We start from the raw sequence: 23,792 nt of genomic DNA, 5'->3' as shown, positions 1-23,792 counted from the left end.
TACTAGTACTCACAAGACTAATCATGTAAGAATTGTTGCATTGTGATTTGTGGGGACCTTACAGAGTTCCTACCTATAATGGAAAGAGGTTTTTTGTTACCATTGCGGATGATTTTAGCAGGTATACTTGGGTGTTCCTAATTGCATCCAAAGCTATGTATCTGGACGTATATGAACTTATCTAGACGCACCAAAATCTAGTAAGATGTGTAATATTGCAAACTAGAATATATTTAAGTAATTAGCTTTTAAACTAGTGAGATTTATGGAAATTTCTCATATATATATCATATGCTATTTAATAAATATTTTTCGTGACTAGGTATATCATCACTCTCAAACCATATTTAATAAATCATTTTCCTAGTTTTTCGATTTGGTGCAATTAATTCTTAGATGTTCTATTATCCTCATAAGGTATTAATAAATACATTTTCCTAATTTTTCATTTGGTTAGACATATTATTATTCTCATATGGTATTTAATAAATACATCATTATCTAGTGGACATTGTTGATGCCCTCCCAAATGGTTCTCCACCTTTGAAACTTCGTTGTCAAGGTAAAAATCACGATCTAGGAGATTGAACACTCAATGTATCTGAAGAATAGAGTTTTATGTTTAAAGCGCAATATTCTGATGGTACATTATACTTTTGTCATTTTTATTGGAACGGAAAAGATAAAGTTTTTGATGTTTTTAATGACAATATATCTAGTGGTTGTGGATCCCTTGCCGCTTTTCTCTCTCAATGTTATTGGAAGGTGCAAGAAGATGGCTTTTATTTTGCAGGTCGTCAAGATGCTCAATTTGAGAAGCGATACTCATGGTAATGAATTAATGTATATATAGCGTCGATCTAGATCTATTTCAATTTTGCATACGATAAATGAGTGTTATAGCTCTGAAGAAATGATACTCCGTTATTTATTTCTTGATTACATTTCATGAGCTATATATATATATATATTATTATCTCACCTTTGTTTAAATTTTATGAAGATTTAACAAAATACATGATCGAGCACGAATAATTTTTTATGTTTGTATGATAGATGTTGTTATTCAAGGAATTCAAAGTAGTTTCAATTGGGGAAAAAAAGAAAAAGAAGAGCAAATATCACAAGAAATAAAATTAATTTGGAATACTTCATGATTTGGAAATAATAACCTGGAGGATTTGGAATAGTGCGGACCATATTAAGTGTACTAAATGAAATGTATACCGATAATATATTGTATGAAAAGTATATACGAAGTGAATATGAAAAATGTACTAATAAAAATGTATAAATCAATCAAAAGTCTCAATTTCGAATTGGGTATGAAAAAATCCTTTATTAGGGAGCGCTTCTCTTTGAATAAGATCCTCCACATTTTTTAAACTTAGTTTAGTGAGTTAAGGACGATCAATTTGACATGAGTTACCCTCATATGATACTTCATAAAATTATTTCCTTATTTTTCGTTTAAGGCATAAGATTCCTACTTAAATATGACCTATGGGATGGTCAACATAAATAATCTCTATAAAGAGTTCTTCGTTGACTACAAAATTCAAATCTCATTGGTGGACGCCTAGATTTGAAGTTTATATCAACAACAACCTCCCTACAAATTCTATTCTTCTAAAATTTCATTGTAAATCTGCAGATGATGATCTTGGTGATATAGTGCTCCGTACTAATGAAGAGTTCAAATTTCATTTTAATGAATTTTTTTTTTGGGCAGAACGCTATACTTTTGTCATTTTTATTGTGACTCGAAAGATACAAGTCACGATATTTTTAATGATAAAATAGCTGATAAATGTGGTTTGGAAAGTAAGAGTTATTCATTTACTTATATCTATGGATGTTATTGGAAGATACAAGAGGATGGCTTTTATTTCAACTCTCAGGAATTACCACAACCTGATAAACAATATACAAAAATATATGGGTGGTGATGACAAGTAAAATGTAGTGCATCTACTTCATATCGATTCACAAATAAATGCAAGAAAAAAGTGAAAGGATTTGCAATACTATTTCTCGATTTCTTTCGACTATATAATCATTTTTATTTTAAATTTAGTGATATCTCAAAACTATGAGAACTTCGCCTTCTCGCTAATATATGTGTATATTTTATTGTTCAAAGAGTTCATAGCTTAGTAGCAAATGTCATGTATGTTGTAGTATGTGACCATCTCATTTAAAAGTTTAAGTTGTTAAAAAGATCATACTTTTATTAATTAACTATATTCTCAACACACCCCTCATGTGCAAGCCTGATTTTTTCATGGGTCAAACACGTGGAAATTCTTTTGATCTGATAGCATAGTGAAGTGTGTGACAATTGCATCTAAAAGCTTAATAAAAATATAGTTATAATGTTTTTTTTTGGTCAATATGTAACGATAACTGAATTTTTCCTACGATGACATATGGACAATAGAGTACGTCACTTGAAGTGACTGTCATACAACGGAAGACGTCAAATATCAGAAGTCTTGGTATTTAAAACTTAGAATTTAGATGAATATGTTTGTTTAACCCTCAGGGATTGGCCTGCTGGCAATTGACTTGAGCCTTGGGGTTTGCTCCCTTTCAAGGTCTCAAGTTCGAAACCCACTAGGTGCAAACAATTTCTGAGGGCCATCGGACTGGGTAAAACCTGAATTAACCGTGGTGCACTTGCGGGAAACTCCTTGCCGAGGGCCTGTGCACCCCTGGGATTAGTCGGGGCTCAAAGAGACTCGGACACCCGGTGCAAATCAAAAAAAATAAAATGAATATGTTTGTTAAAAAAGAAAACTGGACATTCAAATAAGTCATTATTCTAAGTTCTAACTCTATAAATTTTATGCAAATTTTACAGAAAAAATATCAATTTCAAATAAAAACTTGAAATTGAGTCTCAAATCCTATGATCAAACATAGTAAATGGAGTAGACAAAATTGGATTTATGTGTAGACGATGATTTTGGTAATAAAGTACTCCACCCAAATGAAGAGTTCAAATTTCATATTAATGAACATTTTTTTGGCGGAACATTATACTTCTGTCATTTTTATTGGAACTCTTATGATATGAGTCATGGTATTTTTATTGATAAAATAGCTGATAAATGCGGTCTAGAAAGAAAGAGTTATTTGGTTTCTTTTATGCATAGATGCTATTGGAACTTTGAAGGTACAAGAGGATGGCTTCTATTTCAACTCCCAGAAATTACCAAGACCTAATGCACAATATGAAAAGTTATATGAGTGGTGGCAAAAATAAAATGTAGTGCATCTAGTTCGACATCGATTCAGAAATAAATGCAAGAAAAAAGTGAAAAGACTTGCTTGCTATACTATTTCTCGATTCCTTTTTATCTGTATAAATCACCTTTGTTTTAAATTTAGCAAGATTCAATATGTGGATTTTATTGTTCAAAGAGTTCATAGTTTAGTAGCAAATGTCACATATACAAGGGGAAAAATGACAGAAAATTTTACATGTGGTCAAGGAACTTTATCTAGTACAAAAACTTACATGGAGAATAAAAAGGCAAACATTGCCATGCAAAGACAGAGGATAGACCTGTGTAGATTCTCATCGAGCACCCTAGACACGTTGAGTGTTTTGATGTTTCATATGTAGACTATAGTTCCCGGAAAAGGTTGTTCAGTACCCAAACAAGGCCGGAATGGGGATGACCTCTTTGCATTTCTAATAAAACTTAATCTGCAAAAGGAAATAAACTTTAGAGCAACCGTTGCAATGCATTCGAGTCATTGTTAAGAGCACCAGTTGAATTACTTATTCCTATCTGGTCAGTCTGTGCATAAAAATAACTTCAAAAAACAAGTAAATTTTCTCATTTCTGAAGAGAACGGAGATTGTATAAACTTTGTGGCAATTCGCGAAACTCTCTGCAATTTAAGACCAGTAGATGTTCAAGGGAAGCATTGTTATGTAGCATCTCATCTGGAAAACAAGTGAGCTCTCTCACATCATCCACAATAAGATCTACGAGAGATGTCAAGTTGCTGCACAAGTTCAACAACGGCATTTCACTGTTAACTCTTTCAATTGCTACTTCATGCAGGATTTCAAATTGATTTGGAGTACTTCTTAACAGTGGACAGCTACTAATCCTCAACTTCTTCAGTACTACAGTAAGATGTATTCGTTTGGGGAATGAAAAGCTTGGAAAACTAAAAGGGGGGAATGAAAAGCTTGGAAAACTAAAAGGAGAAATAGAGACTTACACAAGTCATGAATTTTCATGAACCCAACGTTAATTACTGAAATATGAGAAATGTTGGACCACTGGGAGTTTCGGCGACTCCTATTATTGATAGAACTTTATTCTAACTGAGCACGGCCTTTAATTCCCAGGTACCGCAATTTGGTGAGGCATCGCATGGAATATCTGGATGGAAGATGCTCTAGTTTTCCACACTTTGATGAAAATAACTGTTGCAAATTAAAGAAACAAGGTTCACGAGCCCATCCAACATAGCTTAATCCTAGCAATCGACAGTCTTTGATCTTCAGATACTATAATTTGGGCATGGCATCTAAAAGTCCAGATGGTGTAGCCATTTGCAGCTCACTAGCATTAATGTTTCAAGAGAAGAACCTCAATTCTAAATTCAATTATTTGATTCCCATCGATGCTTAATTCACGCAGCATTTCAAATTGATTCGGTATACTTTTTAACAGTGGACAGTTAATAATCCTCAACTTCTCCAGCCCAGGAAACATTCTTACTCCAAATCTGTCGCTACCATCATTACCTGTTGATAACAACTGCACTTCGTTCCACTCAGTAAGGCTAGGCATATTCCACAATACTAGTTCTTTGAGTAACGGGAACACTTGGATATTGGTGTTATTGTTGCTTGATCCATTATTGTCAACTTCAACACCATAAAATGTAGGTCCAATACATTCCAACTCATGGAATCCTATCAGCTCAAGATGCCGAAGTAGTTTAAGTTGGCCAAGCGATGGAATTTCCTTGCACTTTCTGCAACCACTTAATTTCAACTCGACCAAATTTGGTAACAATTCTTCACTGAACCATGAAGGAAATCTAGTCCCCAAATAGTTCACTACCACTAAATTTTTCAAGTTAGTATGCGGTTGAAGACCATCCAAAACATACTCATCATTGACCTCACAGTCTTCTGATTCATCATGGGACCATAAATATGCCAACTTGGAGACATTTGGTTTCTCCCGTAGACATGCTTTTACAGCTTCTTCTCTATTACAGACCAATTGAAGATCTCTGATCATCAATTCACCTCTAAGGTTCTTCAAACAACCTAATTCTTCTATTCGACGACCTTTCTCTGAACCTACCTTGAAAAACTGTAGTGTTTGAAGACAAGTCAATTGTCCCATCTTAAGTGGCATCTGAAAGTTCTGATTGCCGAAACACCATTTTCTAGAGTCTGATCTGAAATCATTGCTGTAATATATGTGTCTCAAACTTATCATATTCGCCATTTCATGTGGAAGCTCCTCGAGTAAAAAGCAGTTACTTACTCTAAATGTTTGCAAATTGTAGAGCTTGCAAATGGAGTTAGGCAAGGCTTTGATATTAGTATTGGAGAGATCAAGATATCTCAAGTATATTAGTTTGCCAATTGAGGCTGTCAACTCCTTGATGCCTGACCTGGAAAAATTTAGAACTCTCAAGAACTGAAAGCTCAATAGAACATCTTTGGATATATTGTTTCTCGAGAACAATGTGCATATACGTCCTAGCTCATTTATCATATCAATTTGATCACTTGGTGAGTCCCATCCAAAGTATCGGCCTCGAGAAAGATTTTCTCCTCCAATACTCTTTTGATCAAATAGTTTAGATTTTAAAATATCTCCAGCCAAATCATGCACAAGATCATGCATCTTACAGTATCTTATATTGTTGTGCTCATCTAGCTCAACATCTTGCAGCAAGGAATATTGCAACAAAAGTTGAAAATACTTGTTCGCAACGTCTTCCATCACAGGGGTCTCTTGACATGGACGAAGAAAGCCTTCCGCCATCCAGAGTTGGATTAGTTGGTCCTTTCCAAACACAAAATCTTTTGGAAACATTGCAAAGTAGGCAAAGCATTTTTTCAGATGTGGAAATGGTAAATAATCATAGCTAAGTTTTAGGATTTTCCTTAAGCTATTTTCCCCATTATCATTTTCACCTGCAACAAGGGGGTTGCCATAAAGGATTGCCTGCCATTCATGTCTTTCCTTGTTGCGTAAAAGGCCTCCCAACACACTTGCAGCCAACGGTAAACCTTGACATATTTCAACAATCCTGCTTTCCATGCTCACCATTTCTTCTGGAACCTCCCCATCAACAAATGCTCTTTGTTTGAAAATGGACCAACAATGATCTTCTGCTAACTTTCCCAGCACACGAACATCTACCGCTACAGTGGATGCCACTTGTTTCATGCGAGTAGTTACGAGAATGCAATTTCCTCTAGAAGTGTTTACTACTCTCAAGTTGTCCACGAACTCATCCCATACCGGAAGGTCAACACGCCACAAATCATCCAAGACAAGCAAATACCTTTTTCCACCTAGTTCATCTCGGAGTTTCTTGACTATTATATCCCTGGTCTGGACCTCAAGTTTCCTCTCTGTCAATGATTGGAGGATCTGTTCAAGAAAGCTCTTAGTCTCTGACATTTCAGGTAGACACAACCACACTCTCTTCTCAAAGTGTTTTTCGATCTCTTCATCATTGAAAATTCTCTTAGCTACAGTAGTTTTCCCTAAACCTCCCATCCCCACTACGGGAATGGTGCATAGAACAACTTCATCTCTCATGTTCAATATCTTCTCCTTTATTTCAGCAACATCGTTGTCTCTACCAACGACATCCGAAGCAACTACTAAGGAATCTGTTTCTCGAAACGGTAGTATTTGCTGAGACGAAACAATTAGTGATTGGAGACCGAGGTCTTTGGCTAACTGATTGATAACCCTCAACTCTTCATTGATGTTTTTGATTTTTCGAGACATTTTACTCTTAAAAGCTGTATGAGAAATGAAATCACTGACCTTTCTCATAGGGCTATTTCGGATCTGCATCACTTGTGCTTTGAGAGATTCATACGTGAATTCGTCGAACACATTTTCAGCATTTTCAGCAACTCTTTCAAGCATTTTCAGCCATTTTTCTACAGCGTGATCGTCAACTTGTCGTCTTTCAGCATCATTAATGAAAGCTTGAATGATGGATACATTTTGTGTGAGCATTCTGAGATGTTTGTTGCAGTCCCTTGAGCTACTGACTTTCTCAATAGCGAGAGAAAGCAGTTTCTCAAGCACAACTTGAACTGTAGCACCAATTACTGGATCTGCCATTGTTGGGTTTGCTTCTACGCTCAGTCGACTTATTCCTTCTTTACCAAAGTTAAAATTTCTCTCTTTCTTTTTCTTTATTTTGTTATCATTCGATACAATATCAATTTGTTTTCATGTGGTATGAAATATCTCGTTAATTAATTTTGAAATTTGATGAAAACTCTCTTTGGTTCAAAAAGTCAAAGTCTTTCTTTTAATTCCATCCACAATATGAAAGAAGAGACTACTCTATTTCTTCGAGAAAATGCTATAAATAATCTCTTATTTACAGATTTTAAATGGTTTCTATTTAAAAATTTATCCATTTTATATATATTCTTTAAATATTGAATTATCTAATTTACATTGATGCTTAATTCACACTGCATTTCAAATTGATTCGAAATACTTTTTAATGGACAATTAATAATCCTCAATTTCTCCAGCCCGGGAAACATTCTTACTCCAACTCCGTCTCTATCATGATTTCTTGTTGGTAACAAAATTGCACTTCCTTCCACTCAGTAAGGCTAGGCTTGTTGTGTCGTAATTTTCCTATCTTTAGAAAAATCACTCTTTGAAATGTTCTAAGTATAAAACAATTTGAGAAAAATACTTAGAAAAGAGTAGCCACTTAATTTTTTAAAGAAATTAAGAAAACTTATAATTTCCAAAGATTTAAACAGAAAAAAAAATCATTTGAAAATACCAAAGAGGGTTCGGGGTTCAATTTACACTTCGAGAAGGGTTTAAGCATTTGAAGTGTCCGCTAACATGCAGTTGACCTGCGACTTGACTAAAATGTATTTGACTATTTTTAGAAAAAATAATTTAACATAAAAAATATATAATAATTTACACTATTCGATTAAGTTTGAGAAAATAATTGAGAAATGAACCATTTTATTCTATCTTTTTAGAGGAAGAGACCTAAAATGAAAACATTTGAATTAAGGTGCAAGTGATTAGAAAATTAATAAAACTAGACTAATTAGAATTTATTTAGTTCATTTTAAAATAAATTAAACCAATTTAACACATTAAAGCATGAAAATCATTTTAAATTAATTGAAGAATAAAAGTTTTGACTAACTTTTTTGAGAAAATGACCAAGTAGAAAGAGAACATTTTTTAGTTCATTTGAGAAAAATACTTTAACTTAAAACCACTTTAAAATAAAATGTGATCAAGTGAAGAGGCCTTAAGACATATCTTTTTAAGAACAAAGATTTAACTTAATTAAAATACAAAATTCGACCAATATTTGATTAATAAAATAAGTGAACACAACAAGTGAAATGTATTAAAAATAAACCAACACAAAGAAAATGACTCGTCTTTTTGGGGAATCTAATTAAGTTATTTAAAATTAGAGTTAAATAAGATTAGCCAAAACATAATCAAACAATTAGAAGAGTAAAAGAGATAATGAAATTGGGTCCCTTCTTGGGCCAATTTCGCTGCAAACTTTGGCCTTTAAACCAATCCCGTTTTTGTATACACTGGTTGTATATCAGTGTATATCGACATGTATATCAGCTCTTTCCGTGTATCTCCTGCTTCCAAACCCCTGTACTTTACCTCATCTTTGTATTTTCACATTCTTGACCTGTAATTCACTGTATAATGAGTGTATACTGCTGTATACAATATGTATACAACCCATTTCTTGGGCTTTTGACCATTTATGAACTAATTTCCAGCAGTGTTGGGTCTCCAGGACCTATAATAGCTTCCGAATATACAGGGGGGTTGACTCGATTAGAGGTAAAGTTGGGCCTTTGGCCCAATGAGGAGATGCAAGGATAGGAGATGAGGGTCCAAAAAAAAAAACTCGAGGCACGTTTCACATGCAAAGAAAGAGTGATAAGAGTTAGCACTCAAAATAACAAGAGTGATAGTGTGCCTAAGACAAATTATCATGGCAGTGTCTAAACTAATACACATGAACTAACTTGATTGAACTAACAACATAGATTTAGGTAAAGGAGTACAAATTCTACGGATACAAAAATTCAAGTCATGCTAATCATAAAATAATGTCCACTTAAGCTATTGTTTTAACATAAAAAATCCACATCAACTAAGAAAAGTCAGCAACAAACCTATAGATTAATGGAATAAAACTAAACCCCTTCCTTTTAACATGAGCAAAGATCGGACAATTAAAAAACAATATGGCAAACAACACTGATGGATCACTTGCCTACATTAATTAGACACAAAAAATGCATTCAATTTCCTCAAAGGGAAAAGAAGTGTCTTGAGACGATGAAACTCAACTACTATATTCTTAACAATTTCTAAAAAATGACAAACTAGATTTTTTAGCTAATTAATAAGTCATACAAGTGATTTGGCTGAAAAATAAATACTAAGGGAGAAGATGGGATCTACTAAGGAAGACGATGGGATGTAACAAGGAAAATAACAAACAACAACTTATGGAATTTGAGACCCAAATCAAAACATCTTCACACAACCCACAAATTTGAACTTAAATAGCCTCCTTTTACTCGAAATGAACACATTAAACTTAATGTCACAGCTAACCTTAAACAAATATTATTGCGATAAGGCATCCAAGCTAATTACTTTAGCAGGAGAGGTCAATTTATAAGACGAGGAGTGAAACAAGACTTAATCTTTTCTATTACAGTAACTTCCAATGCAAATTAGTAGTAGCAAACAACTTATCAAAATCTACAATATGTTCATGAATGTAGCATTTAAAAACAGCCACATTATCAAACCAAACAGTCTTAACACATAGGACTCTATGCATATTCGGAAGTATGTGAATGATAGGAATATGAGCTAAGTTAAAGCAAGATTATAGCGGGCTACAAGCATAACATCGGTAGCTGGGATACAAGGTGTTGACACCCAATTTTGACCCTCCCCAATATAAATTGATCATCGAGCTTCCTAAATTCTAAACGATTTGAAATAATTGGCTTTATAAAATTCAAAAATAATTTTCAAGTCATTTAAAGTAGTTTTGTCATTTTTATAAATTTCAAAATAATAAATATGATATTTTATATNTCTAGCCAACTACCAACACATAATCCCAAAGAAACCTTATCAGAATGTTAACTCATGCTTATGATTCAACATTCACAGGAAAAATGATGTCGATACAGAGGACTAAAAAGAAGAAACTACTTGTTATTCATGGCAGAACCTTTACCGAATATCGAATACATAACACACCATATTGAAGCGGAAACAAGAGGGGGGCGAGATTACCTTTCTTGGAGCAGCGAGCTGGGACGACGAGACAACGATTCTTTCAACACACTAGTTCCGCCCGAGCAAACAAAAGAAAACAAATAAAACCGAAACCAAGTGACCTTTTGTAAGCTATTTTCGTATATGACCTCAAAATCCAATTTTTTCTTCCTCTATCAATTTTTTTTTAATCATTGAGGGTAGAGGGTTATTTATAGGGGAAGTTGGGGCGATTTAGAGGGGAAATCCGTGTTCAAATTTTGAATTCTTTTGCTCCTTTCAAAGCAACAGTGAAAGGAGATGGGAATTTCTAACAAGAGGGGGAAAATGGGATGATGAAGTGATCGTCTACACCACTAGGTTATGGGTTATGTAGGGTAGGAGACGTGATTTCTGGGTTTCTTGGATTCACTGCTTGTTTCACTGTTGCTGGACGCGTTTTCTGGGTTTGAAGCGCGATTTGCTCGTTGTTCTCACGAGGAAGATGCAGGGGTGGGTCGGGTCATGTTTTGGTATGTTATTGTTTTTGGGTAATGGGTTTGTTGATGGTTTCTTTGGTATTGAATTGAAAGTGGGTTGGGAATTGGGAGTTGAAAGAATGGGTTGGGAACATTGAAGTGGGCTGCTGAAATATGGCAAGTAAATGGCCCAATTTCTGATCTCAACAATGAATTAAGGATTAGGTGAGAAAGTGGCTAGCATTGCAATCACACAATAGCCAAATGAATTTAAATTGTAGTCAAATTGAATTTAATCGGCGAATTCGGCTAAAATTTAAACAAGATGAGTTAATATTAATTAATGAGCTTCTTAATCTTAACGAAATAAAAAATAATTAACTTACTTATAAACTAACCAATTCAATTACAAAACTAATTAACTCGAAATTATAACTATAACTTAGAGTAAATTTATTTAACTAAAATGTAAAATCTTTTGTGATGATTTTCAAATATTTATAAAATAATGTGATTGCAAGAATATACATATTTATTATTTCAAAATGATAAAATTACTTTAAAAATAACTTGAAAGTATTTTGAATTTCATAAAACTCATTAATTCAAAATTATAACCATCCCTAATATTTAAAATATAATTTTTTTTGAGACGAATTTCGAATAATCATAAAATATACTAATTATATACTAATCATGTAAAACATATATATCATCTAAAAATTATGAAAAGTGACAGCTATTTAAAAATCTTGCAAACTATATTATTATTTTGGAAATTTTATAAAACTAATTATTTTAAATCACTTGAAATTGGAGAAGCTCGAAATGATTAATTTATATTGTGGAGGGTCAAAATTGGGTGTAAACAAGGCTTATTCCACAATACTAGTTCATTGAGTAACGGAAACATTTGGGTATTGGTGTTATTGTTGCTTGATCCACTATTGTCAACTTCAACACCTTAAAATGAGTACATATCTATCATTATTGTGATGCACATCTACTGCTTAATCTAATAAGCTAAACTTAATTTTTCTTGATCATAGTCTCAAACCAACAAAATATATGTAGGTATACAACTGTTCGAGTGTGTATTATTGTATTATCAGTTTTACTGTTAAAGTGGCTTACTGTTTCATTCAAATGTTAGTTAATCAGTTAGTTGAGTGTATGAGCTGGCAATATGGCTAGTTGAGTTAGTTAGCTGAGTCATTTTGGTGTGATCCTTCTAGATTCTTCTAGATTGTTTCTCTCATCTATAAAGCCTTGTATCTTCATCATTTTGTAACTGATTCAATATGAAATAAAATTCTCTCCGTCTTTTCTGACTATGTTCCTTCTTATTCATCAATGGCTAAAGGATCATTGAGCTTCTAGTTTTTCACATGGTACCAGAGCACTCGATGCTGGCTATCTAAGAGAAGATTACAGATTAGATCAGCTTCTGTGTGCAATTGTTATTTCTCAAGTTTTAGGACTGTTGAAGTTAGTTCAGAATAATAATGATGGTAGTAGTTCAAATTGTTCAGTTTGTCCATTAGCCAAACAGACAAGACTTGTTTTTCCTATTAGTAATTCTAGAGCCTCTATGAGATTTGATGTTGTCCACATGGACCTTTGGGGCCCTTATAAGGTTCCTACTATAGATAGAAAGCATTACTTCTTAACAATTGTGGATGATTACAATAGATTTGTATGGATCTATCAGTTGCAATTGAAATCTGAAACTATTGTTGCTATCAAAAACTTTCTTCAAATGATTAAGACTCAATTTGCTGCTTATGTAAATATTGTAAGGTCTGATAATGGTATCGAGTTCTTTAATTCCCAATGCACTACTCTATTCCATGATCTAGGTATTATACACCAAAGTAGTTGTCCCCACACACCACAACAAAATGGTGTGGTGGAGAGAAAACATAGGCATATTATGAATACAGCTAGAGTTATCAGATTTCAGTCACATCTACCTATTAGATATTGGGGTTTTTGTGTCAAGGCTGCAGTATATTTGATAAATAGATTGCCATCATCAGTGATAGGCAATAAGAGTCCATATGAGTTGTTGCATTCAAAACAACCATCCTTATCACACCTAAGGGTAATAAGATGTCTTGGTTATGGCTTGGTATTGCCAAAAGGAGATAAGTTTGTAGAGAGAGTTGTTCCTGCTATTTTTATAGGTTACTCAGAGCTTCAAACGGGTTATATAATGTTAGACATCAAGTAAAATAAAATATCCATAAGCAAAGATGTGAAATTTAATGAGGATGTTTTTCATTTGCTCAAATTCTACCCTTGACTGATTTTGCCACCACTTCAGTTGATTCTCCATTAGCCTTTGTTAATCAACCTGAAAAGGACAATGAGGATGAGGTTGTTACCACTGATGACATTTGTGTTGAAGAAAATGTGGTTCCATGTGATACAGTCCTTACTGATGTTAAGGATGACCAGGACGAAGTCTGAGATGAGTCTGAGATTATTCAATCTTCCTTACATCCTGCACAAGCTGTTGAGTTACTTGCAGCTCCTCCTCAGCCTGTGTTACCATCACCAGTAGCCCTTTCTCTCAGAAGGACTTCAAGAACCATCAGGGAACTCTCTTGGATGCTGGACGACACCATCTCTACAAAGAAGCACAGTACTAGACATCCTTTGGCCAACTATCTGAGTTATGATGCAACTCTTTGTTATAGGAGTTACTTGAGCAAGTTTTATGTTCCTATTGAGGAACCAAAACACTATAGACAGGCTGGAAAGGATGATAGATGGATCCAAGCAGTGCAGCAAGAAATCCAAGCTCTTGAAGATAACAAAACTTGGCTAGTTGTTGACTTACCAAAAGGGATGAATATTGTTGGCTCAAAATGGGTGTATAAAGTCAAATATAAGGCCAATGGTGAGGTGGAAAGATTTAAAGCTAGGCAGGTGGCAAAAGGATATAGCCAGCAAGAAGGGTTGGATTACCATGACACATTCTCACCAGTTGCCAAGATGGTGACTGTTAGGTGTGTGATTGCATTGGTTGTATCTAAAGGATGGAACTTGTATCAAATGGATGTTTATAATGCCTTTCTTCAAGGTGATCTAGACGAAGAGGTATACATAAAAATTCTTGAAGGTTTTAGAAAACCAGGAGAAACTAAAGTGTGCAAATTACTTAAGTCATTATATGGCCTTAAACAAAGCCTCTAGGCAATGGAACTTGAAGCTCACAAATGCTCTATTAGCCACTGGTTTCATCCAGAGTACTCATGATTACTCCTTGTTTACACTAAGAAGAGGTGAAGCTTTGGTCCTTATTCTTGTTATTTGGATGACTTGCTAATCACAGGTAATGATGAACAACTTATCACTGAAGCCAAGAACAACTTACATAAGGAGTTCAAGCTAAAATATTTGGGTGAGCTCAAGTATTTTCTGGGAATTAAGGTATTAAGATCTCCCAAAAGTGTTATATTGAATCAAAGGAAATATATTTTGGAGCTTATTGCAGATTCATGGCTTACTGGAGCAAAACCATCCCCCACTTCTATTGATTCTAACCTGAGACTCACTTCAGTAGAACATGACTTAGCAACTGGCTTTACTGTAGACGAGGTTCTACATGACATTACTCCTTATCACAGATTGATTGGGAAACTTATCTATGCAACCATCACAAGGCTTGATATCAGCTATGCAGTACAAACTCTTAGTCAATTCATGCAGTCTCCAAAGAAGTCACATTGGGAAGCAGCTACTAGAGTAGTCAGATATTTGAAAGGCACAGTAGGTCAAGGGGTTGGGTTGCAAGCTACACCTGCCACTATGCTCACCCGTTGATGTGATTCTGATTGGGCATCTTGCCCCAACACAAGAAGGTCCATTACAGGATATGTTGTCAAGTTTGGTGAATCATTGGTGTCTTGGAAGTCTAAGAAACTGCAAACTGTCTCAAGGAGCTCAGCTGAAGCTGTTTCTGAAATCACTTGGTTGCTCGGTCTTTTTACAGAACTTGGTGTGCCCATTCACATGCTTGTTACCATTTTGAGTGACAGTAAATCAGCCAACCCAGTCTTCCACGAGAGAACCAAACACATTGAAATAGATTGTCATTTCATCATAGATAAGATCAAGTCAGGCATGGTTGAAACTGTTCATGTTTCAACACAGCAACAAGTTGCAGATCTACTGACAAAAGGATTGAGTCAAGTTCAACATTCATACCTTCTAAGCAAGCTTGGGGTGCTCAATGTTTTGCACCCTCCAGCTTGAGGGGGCGTGTTCGAGTGTGTATTATTGTATTATCAGTTTTACTGTTAGAGTGACTTACTGTTTCATTCAAATGTTAGTTAATTAGTTAGTTGAGTGTATGAGCTGGCAATATGGTTAGTTGAGTTAGTTAGCTGAGTCATTTTGGTGTGATCCTTCTAGATTCTTCTAGATTGTTTCTCTCATCTATAAAGCCTTGTATCTTCATCATTTTGTAACTGATTCAATATGAAATAAAATTCTCTCCCTCTTTTCTGACTCTGTTCCTTCTTATTCATCAATGGCTAAAGGATCATTGAGTTTCTAGTTTTTCACAACAACGATGTATATACCAACAACAACATATTAGTGAAATTCCACAAGTGGAGTCTGAGAAGATATATATAGCAACAAGATATATATTAACTTCTTTATTTTGCATAATACAAATAAATACAATTATCTGCATAAGCAAGTAATGCAATTTCAATTATTGTATGGTACCTAACAGTTTTAGTTTGAAATTTCATAAAATCATGCTATAGTTACACAATAGTGGAAGTTATGCTGATGATGATACCGCAATGGGGCTTTGGACCATGTGGACTCCATCACTCCATGTGTACCAACCAAAAGAAAACTCATTTCTAGTTACAATACTACTTTGCGCTGTAACTGTTATGTTGAAGCTGTGTTTCTCTGCCAATTTGCTGAAGCTTAAGATTTTGGGAACAATATCTACAACATATCCAGGAGGTGATCTCACAGCTAAAACGTAAGTCGAATTATCTTTTCCAACATTTGTAACAACTCTTCTGACAGTCATGATGGATCCTCTCATGTTTGCAATTGCAAGTGATGGATAGTCAAGGTTACTCGCGGCAGGTACTTTCTTAGGACAATTGTACGATGAATCTAGGCGTATGTTTTGACTACAGAGATAGAGAAGATAATCTGTGAACGCAGCATCATAAATGAGTCCAGGATCTACTGCTCTTGATGGCCTGAAATGTCCTGCTCCGTATTCGAAGGGGTTTGCATCATTTCCAGTGGCATTTGTGATTGGCCTACCAACCACATTATTGGTTGTTGCTGCAGTAAGAATTAACAACTGTCTGTAAGAAATTCTGTAAGAAAATTTAACTAGGAGTTCAATTTGTTGAAGAGAAACAGAATGATTGCAGCACTACTCCAATCTGGATGAATTGATTTTAAGAGTGCAATTACAGCAGAAACATGTGGGCAAGACATGGATGTTCCAGATTGCATGTTGTACTTAACAACACGACGATCTTCTGGTATTTTCAGGGGAGATGATTCCTCGCTCCACGCTGCTAGTATGTTAAATCCAGGAGCAGTTACAACTTACATCCGGCTGCAATTTAATGCAAAGGTATTCTTCAAAAGAAGTTCTAACTTTTATACACCAACCAACCAACAATAAATTACTCGTTCTGTGGCACTAATATGTATTACCTTGAGAATGTTAGGGTCGATAACATTTGGTCCTTTGGAACTGAAATGAGCCATGACGGGTGCTGGCTTAGTACCTATCAATGTCTTCCCTGGAAGAAGTGTTGCCATTGGATTTTTTCGGATCGTATATACATCAGGATTGTATTTAGGCCATCTAAATAAGCAACTGTTGTGGGATTCAGAAAAGGGGTGACTTGTATCTCATTCTCATTAAATGGATTTCCTAAAATAGCTGCAACACCTCCAGCTCTATTCACTTCCATTGATGCCTGTCTATTACTCCTACTATTTATGCAGAGGACAACTTTTCCTCTTACAAGATATCTTGATAGTGTACCAGGAAGACATTTTCTGGATATGCAAAAAACAACAATGAAATCATCATCAATCTCTATATTTACTAGTACTTTCCACCCTCAACACTAGCTAGGGGCATGTTTAGGGGCTCTTTAACTCCAACTTTCTATATGACATTTTTAAAACTTCAAGATTAAATGGCACTTGGTATATTTGACATATATTTAATTTAAGACCACAAGATACAAAAGTCTTTGTTATTTTTCCTAACTCCGTCAAGTCAAAAATTTGACAACGATCGAATTGAAATGGGAGGGATTATTTAGAAACATTCCACATATGCATATTTAATACAAACAAGATCTGTAAGGATATTATATACATTTTTTTTTTAATTTAAGATCACAAGATTCAAAAATATTTTATATTTTTTAAACTCCATGCTACAATAAACTAAGACACATAAAATGACGCAGAGGAAGTACTAATTAAGAAATAAAAAAACTAAAATAGAATGGACTTTACCCTGTTGTTTTACTTGTTGTAGTTCCTGTAATTTCTACATCTCCTGCATACACCAATGGATGCAACTTCCTCCTCATTATTGGAGTTACTGTTTCTCCCTATATATTGATAAATTAAACAAAAAAGAAGAAGAAGTTAAAAACAACTTTAAAAGCAATTCTTATATATATGTCAAGTATCGCATTTAGAGGAAAACAATTCTTATATAGTATATGTTTTGTCTAACATCTTGTATATTTTTCTCACTTCCGTTAGAGGAAAAGGGTGTATGTGAGTTATTTGTGTAACAATAGGAGTATATATGAGCATGTTTCATAACGAGAGTATATCAACTCTAAGTAACAAAGTTGAGAAGTATATTAGGCCTTTTCCCTTGATTTAAACTCAGATGATTTACAAGTGAATCTGAATATATCCTTACCTCAACGATGATTCCATTTCCGAGCATAATTGGAGATGAAAAAACTCGATCGATACTACTAGCACCAACTGTGATGATCCATGGCGCTACATTTTCAACAGTAGATGGTGTTGGGCCACTATTGCCAGCACTACAAGCTACTACAATATTTCTCTTCACAGCATTCAAAGATCCAATTGCAATAGAATTCTGTGTGTAATATGTTTTTATAGGTAGAGACCCTAGAGAAATACTAAGTACATGAACTCCATTAGCTATGGCATCATCAAAAGCAGCAAGAATGTCATCTGGAAGGCATGCAGTTCCCTGAGCTAAGGTCTTATTTGGAACTGGCCAACATACTTTATAGATTGCGAGACGAACATTTGGTGCACCTCCAGTAACTGTACCCTTTGCAAATCCACCAATTGCTGATGCATTCGCAACTCTTTGACCACCCACTGTGGCTGCAATGTGAGTACCATGACCGTTTACATCTCTAGGTGATCGAAAGCCCCTTGTCTTGTTAAGAGGACCATAGTGTGCTTCATAACCTTTTAAATAGTATTGTGCTCCAATTAATTTCCTTTCAAAACACAACAACAACAACAACAACAGAAAAGAACATAAGTGTTACCTTGTTGACTGTCCGTATATATAAGTTAAATTGAAAGCGAAAATAAGGGATGAAATTAAATCATTTCAACCTATTGCAATGAGAAGCGTCGAAGGCAACACCTTCTTGGCAAGTTCCATTCCATGACTTTGGAACTGGTCCCATTCCTTTATCATTGAAACTTGAAGATTCTGGCCACACCCCTGTAAAAAAAAGATGAAAAGTAAGCGTGTAACTGACTTTTCGGGACAAGTTCAGGGAGAATTTATGTCTTTTCTCACTGAATAATACCATACATAATACATGGACTATTTCTCCTGATTCACACTACCAAGCGACCCCCTAAAATGGGACAGAGGGAGTATATATAAAATGTTTTCAAAAAAAAAAAAAAAAAAGAGAAAAGTTCTTACCAGTGTCTATAACACCAACAATGATATCCTCTCCATAATTTCCATTTTGCGGTAATTCTTCTCCAGAATTTATCAGTGAAGTTCCTTCCAGTAAGCTCACAAAGTCCCATGATCTTGTAGTATGAGGCTTTATTGTATTAGGATCACTGTGAAATACTGATATTACCCCTTCCATCCCTGTTTTTTAAAAATAAAAATTACACTGATCAGAAACAAAAGGAAGTAACCAACACAACGCCTTGAGATGTAATATAATTAAGCAATTCACTGCCACACAGAAAGTAAAAAAATTACGTGTTTGATCATAAAAAGAATCAGGCTCACACGTGATCACATGTTGAGAAATAATATAATTAAGTTACATCAGTTTGCTGTCTCAAACAACTTAAACTATAACTTCATATGTCATACCTGATATCATATCAGCTTCTTGTGGTGTTAACAAAGCGGAGAAGCCATTGATGACGTTCTTATAGCTTTGAACAAGCGATGTTCTAACGTCTTCTTTAGAAGTAGTACCCTTGACAGAATGAAGAAATGAACAGTGGTGATCTTCTATTTCTTTCGAAGTCTTGTCTCCATTGTGCTCTCCAAGGTACACTATATATACCTTTGTTTCTTCAGTACATGAAACAAAGTCACCAAGGCTCATAATTAGGAAGAGGGAAAAGAGAAATACAATTATAAGATAGTTCTTCATTTTGGATGACTTGTATTATATTGATTTGTTTTCTGTCAGTATGAAGGGTTTTATAGTGATACGATACTCATACGTACAATAAATAATAGTATCTTGGAAAATTGTTAGAAGTGGATGCAGGAAATTTCTAATTTACTAGAATCCAACTTCTATGAAATACAAAATTAGTCTACTCTTTCTCGGGACCACTGAATGATCAGTGTCTGGAAATTTGATGGAACCTTACGTAGTCTTCTTGTCTATCCTTTGCAAATCTTGCGGAGAACTTCAGAACATCCTTGTCCATGGACCACTAGTTTTGCAGAAATTTCTTTGCAGTGTGAGTTACACATATTGAAATTGTAGCGATGAGTTAAACATGTACCTCCCTAGTCATATATTTACTTTTTCATTGCTAGTAACGATGAGTTTCCTAAACTGCAGCATTTTGAAATTGCATAGGCCAGAGAGAGAGAGAGAGAGATGAGGGAGAGATAGATATAAATACACTTCTTCTGATGGATATCTTTGGCGTACGCTAATAAGCTTAACTTAATCAATTAACATGTATCGTTACAAAGATGTATATTGCAACAAGATATATAATTATTTCTTTATTCTGCATAGTACAAATCCGATCATCTGCGTGAGCAAGAAATGCAGTTTCAATTATTGTAAGGAACTTAACAGTTTTTGTTTGAAATTTCATAACAGCGTGCTCTAGTTACACATTCATAAAATATTTTTGGCACTTATATATTAACAAATGCATGATATAATTACACGGATGATACAACAATTGGACTTCGAACCACATGGACTCCATCATTCCATGTGTACAAACCAAAGGAAAACTCATTTCTCCTTTCAGTACTATTTTATGATATAACTGTTATGTTGAAGCTTATGTGGAAATCTTGGTTCAATATGCAGAATAGAGAATCCTTCAACCTAATGGACAAATACCCCTCAAACTGGTCAGTCCATTTAAGTCCTATGTCCTTTGCAGCGGATACTGAAGCTAATGTAGGTGGAATTTAATCATGAGAATGCAATACACACTCCTATCATCGATTATTATGGATCGAAGCTCTGGCAAAAGAAAAGCAAAGAAGAACTATATGGAGAAAAGCACCAAATCAACTGAAGCTAATGTAGGTTCTTCCGAACAGCTTACTTCCAAAATCTGCTTGCAAACCAACACAATATTGCCTTTCAAAACTGTTAAATTTGCAACAACTAATCAAAGTTTCATTAGAAGACAGGGAACTAGCTGGTTGAACTACTCATTCTGTAAAAAATACTTGAATCATGAATTACTTGTTCTTTTATTTTAATCAAATTGTAGGAAAAAAGTTATTTATTTTATCAAAAGAGACAACAGAAAAATAGTTTCACTTAGGCAAATATGTATATATACTCGATAATCATTACTTATTTAATGTTGAGAGATTATGTAGTCTTTACCAAATACTCATGAAAGATTCCAGTAATGATTTAATGGCCGAAGATTCTGTTCTTCAATAAAACAAACATGGTGGTTCCTCCGTCGAAGATAACCAACCTTGTTAAACAGTAAAATTGTGTCGTGAAAATAAAAGAAGTGCAAAAATAACTTAGACAAACTTGCTATAGCAATCCTTTAACAAGTCTAAATGAAAATGTACCTAAAGTTATTGTCGCCCATGGACTTTGACTTGATATGCCAGTATGCCATAACAACGTTCTAGCATAACCTTGGACCTAGTCAACTATGAGAAAAAAACATAAATTTTTCACAATTAAACCATATGTTAAAAGACATAATATAGATATTCCTCACTTGATGAAGGATAAATAGAACAATTTGTTTAAATGTGGAAGAGCAAAATGCTGAAAGGAAAGCACAGATGCGATTCACTGATAACTCTGCATTTTTTATGTCCAATAATTGCAAGAAAAAGGATTAAACTAAATAATCCTTTTGCAGGTGAAAGTGAGAGGAGAAAACAAACCTTGGTAGCTGGATAGTGCATGCTCCAGAGTCCAGACATATGATAGGAACGCGTGAAAACTGCTTCTCACTTACTGATTTCCACAGTGGAAGTGTGGGCGTGTGGCCTATTACAAAGACATCATAAAGAAGTTTCCTAAAAGCAGAAGGCAAAAAAAAAAGAGAGAAAAGAAACAAATGAGCTTTTTCACATCATAGACAGTAGACGATACGAGAGATGTCAAGTTGCTGCATAATCTCAACAATGCCATTTATCATTTAACTGTCAACTCTTTCAATCTCTAGTTCATGCAGGATTTCAATAGTGGACAGCTACTAATCCTCGACTTCTCAAGTCCAGGAAACATTCTCATTCCAACTCCGTCTCTACCAAGTACCACCATCTCCTGTTGGTTTATAACATTCTCCAATACTAGTCTAGGTCAGGTCATCACATCTTTATAGCAACATAGATGTTCCTTCATTGGTTAGAATCAGCCCAACAATTTCAAATGGACTAATATTTTTTTAAAAAAATCTGGAATTCTTCAGTACTATAGTAAGATGTATTCATTTGGGGAATGAAAAGCTTGGAAAACTAAAAGGAGAAATAGAGACTTACACAAGTCCTGAATTTTCATGAACCCAACGTTAATTACTGAAATATGAGAAATGTTGGACCACTGGGAGTTTCGGCCACTCCTATTATTGATAGAACTTTATTCTAACTGAGCACAGCCTTTAATTCCCAGGTACCACAATTTGATGAGGCATCGCATGGAATATCTGGATGGCAGATGCTCTAGTTTTCCACACTTAGATGAAAATAACTGTTGCAAATTAAAGAAACAAGGTTTACAAGCCCATCCAACATAGCTTGATTCTAACAATCGACAGTCCTTGATCTTCGGAAACTATAATTTGGGCATGGCATCTAAAAGTCCAGATGGTGTAGCCATTTGCAGCTCACCAGCATTAATGTTTCAAGAGAAGAACCTCAATTCCGAACTCAAGTATCTGATTTCCAGCCTTAATTCACGCAGCATTTCAAATTGATTCGGAATACTTTTTAACAACGGACAGTTACTAATCCTCAACTTCTCCAGTCCGGGAAACATTCTTACTCCAACTCCGTCTCTGCCATCATTTCCTGTTGATAACAGTTGCATTTCCTTCCACTCAGTAAGTCTAGGCATATTCCACAATACTAGTTCTTTGAGTAATGGGAACACTTGGATATTGGTGTTTTTGTTAACTTCAACACCATAAAATGTAGGTCCGATACATTCCAACTCATGGAATCCTATCAGCTCAAGATGCCGAAGGAGTTTAAGTTGGCCAAGCGATGGAATTTCCTTGCACTTTCTGCAACCACTTAATTTCAACTCCACCAAATTTGGTAACAATTCTTCACTGAACCATGACCGAAATCTAGTCCTCAAATAGTTCACTACCACTAATTTTTTCAAGTTAGGATGCGGTTGAAGACCATCTAGAACATACTCATCATTGACTTCACAGTCTTCTGATTCATCATGGGACCATAAATATGCCAACTTAAAGATATATGGTTTCTCCTGTAGATATGCTTTTACAACTTCTTCTCTATTACAGACCAATTGAAGACCTCTGGTCATCAACTCACCTCTAAGGTTGTTCAAACAACCTAATTCTTCTATTCGACAACCTTTCTCTAAACCTACCTTGAAAAACTGCAGGGTTTGAAGGCAAGTCAATTGTCCCATATTAACTGGCATCCGAAAGTGCTGATTGCCGAAACACCATTTTCTAGAATCTGATCTGAAATCATTTCTGTAATACATGTCTCAAACTTATCATATTTTCCATTTCATCTGGAAGCTCCTCGAGTAAGAAGCAATTACTTACTCTATAAGTTTGCAAATTTTAGAGCTTGCAAATGGAGTTGGGCAAGGCTTTGATATTAGTACAGGAGAGATCAAGATATCCCAAGTATATTAACTTGCCAATTGAGCTGTCAACTCCTTGATGCCTGACCTAGACAAATTCAAAATTCGCAAGAACTGAAAGCTCAATAGAACATCTTTGGATATATTGTTTCTCTAGAACAATATGCATATACGTCCAGGCTCATTTATCATATCAATTTGATCACTTGGTG

The 23,792-nt window shown here is 34.9% G+C and overlaps 1 protein-coding gene and 1 pseudogene across 1 annotated transcript; both read right to left on the bottom strand.

Annotated features, from left to right (window-relative positions):
- Positions 1-3,848: 3,848 nt before the first annotated feature.
- On the bottom strand, positions 3,849-7,364 carry LOC125850777 (putative disease resistance protein RGA4). Its single transcript, XM_049530617.1, has 3 exons — positions 4,617-7,364; positions 4,350-4,450; positions 3,849-4,020 (listed from the first exon to the last, which is right to left on the bottom strand). The coding sequence occupies exons 1-3, from the start codon at positions 7,362-7,364 to the stop codon at positions 3,849-3,851; spliced, it is 3,021 nt and encodes a 1,006-aa protein (XP_049386574.1).
- An 8,352-nt stretch (positions 7,365-15,716) lies between these two features.
- Positions 15,717-19,732, bottom strand: LOC125850778 (subtilisin-like protease SBT5.6; annotated as a pseudogene).
- Between the last annotated feature and the right edge of the window lie 4,060 nt (positions 19,733-23,792).

The sequence above is a fragment of the Solanum stenotomum genome, unplaced genomic scaffold (assembly GCF_019186545.1).
Source record: "Solanum stenotomum isolate F172 unplaced genomic scaffold, ASM1918654v1 scaffold19069, whole genome shotgun sequence".
Taxonomy (NCBI): domain Eukaryota; kingdom Viridiplantae; phylum Streptophyta; class Magnoliopsida; order Solanales; family Solanaceae; genus Solanum; species Solanum stenotomum.
This window is presented reverse-complemented; position numbering and strand designations above follow the sequence as displayed.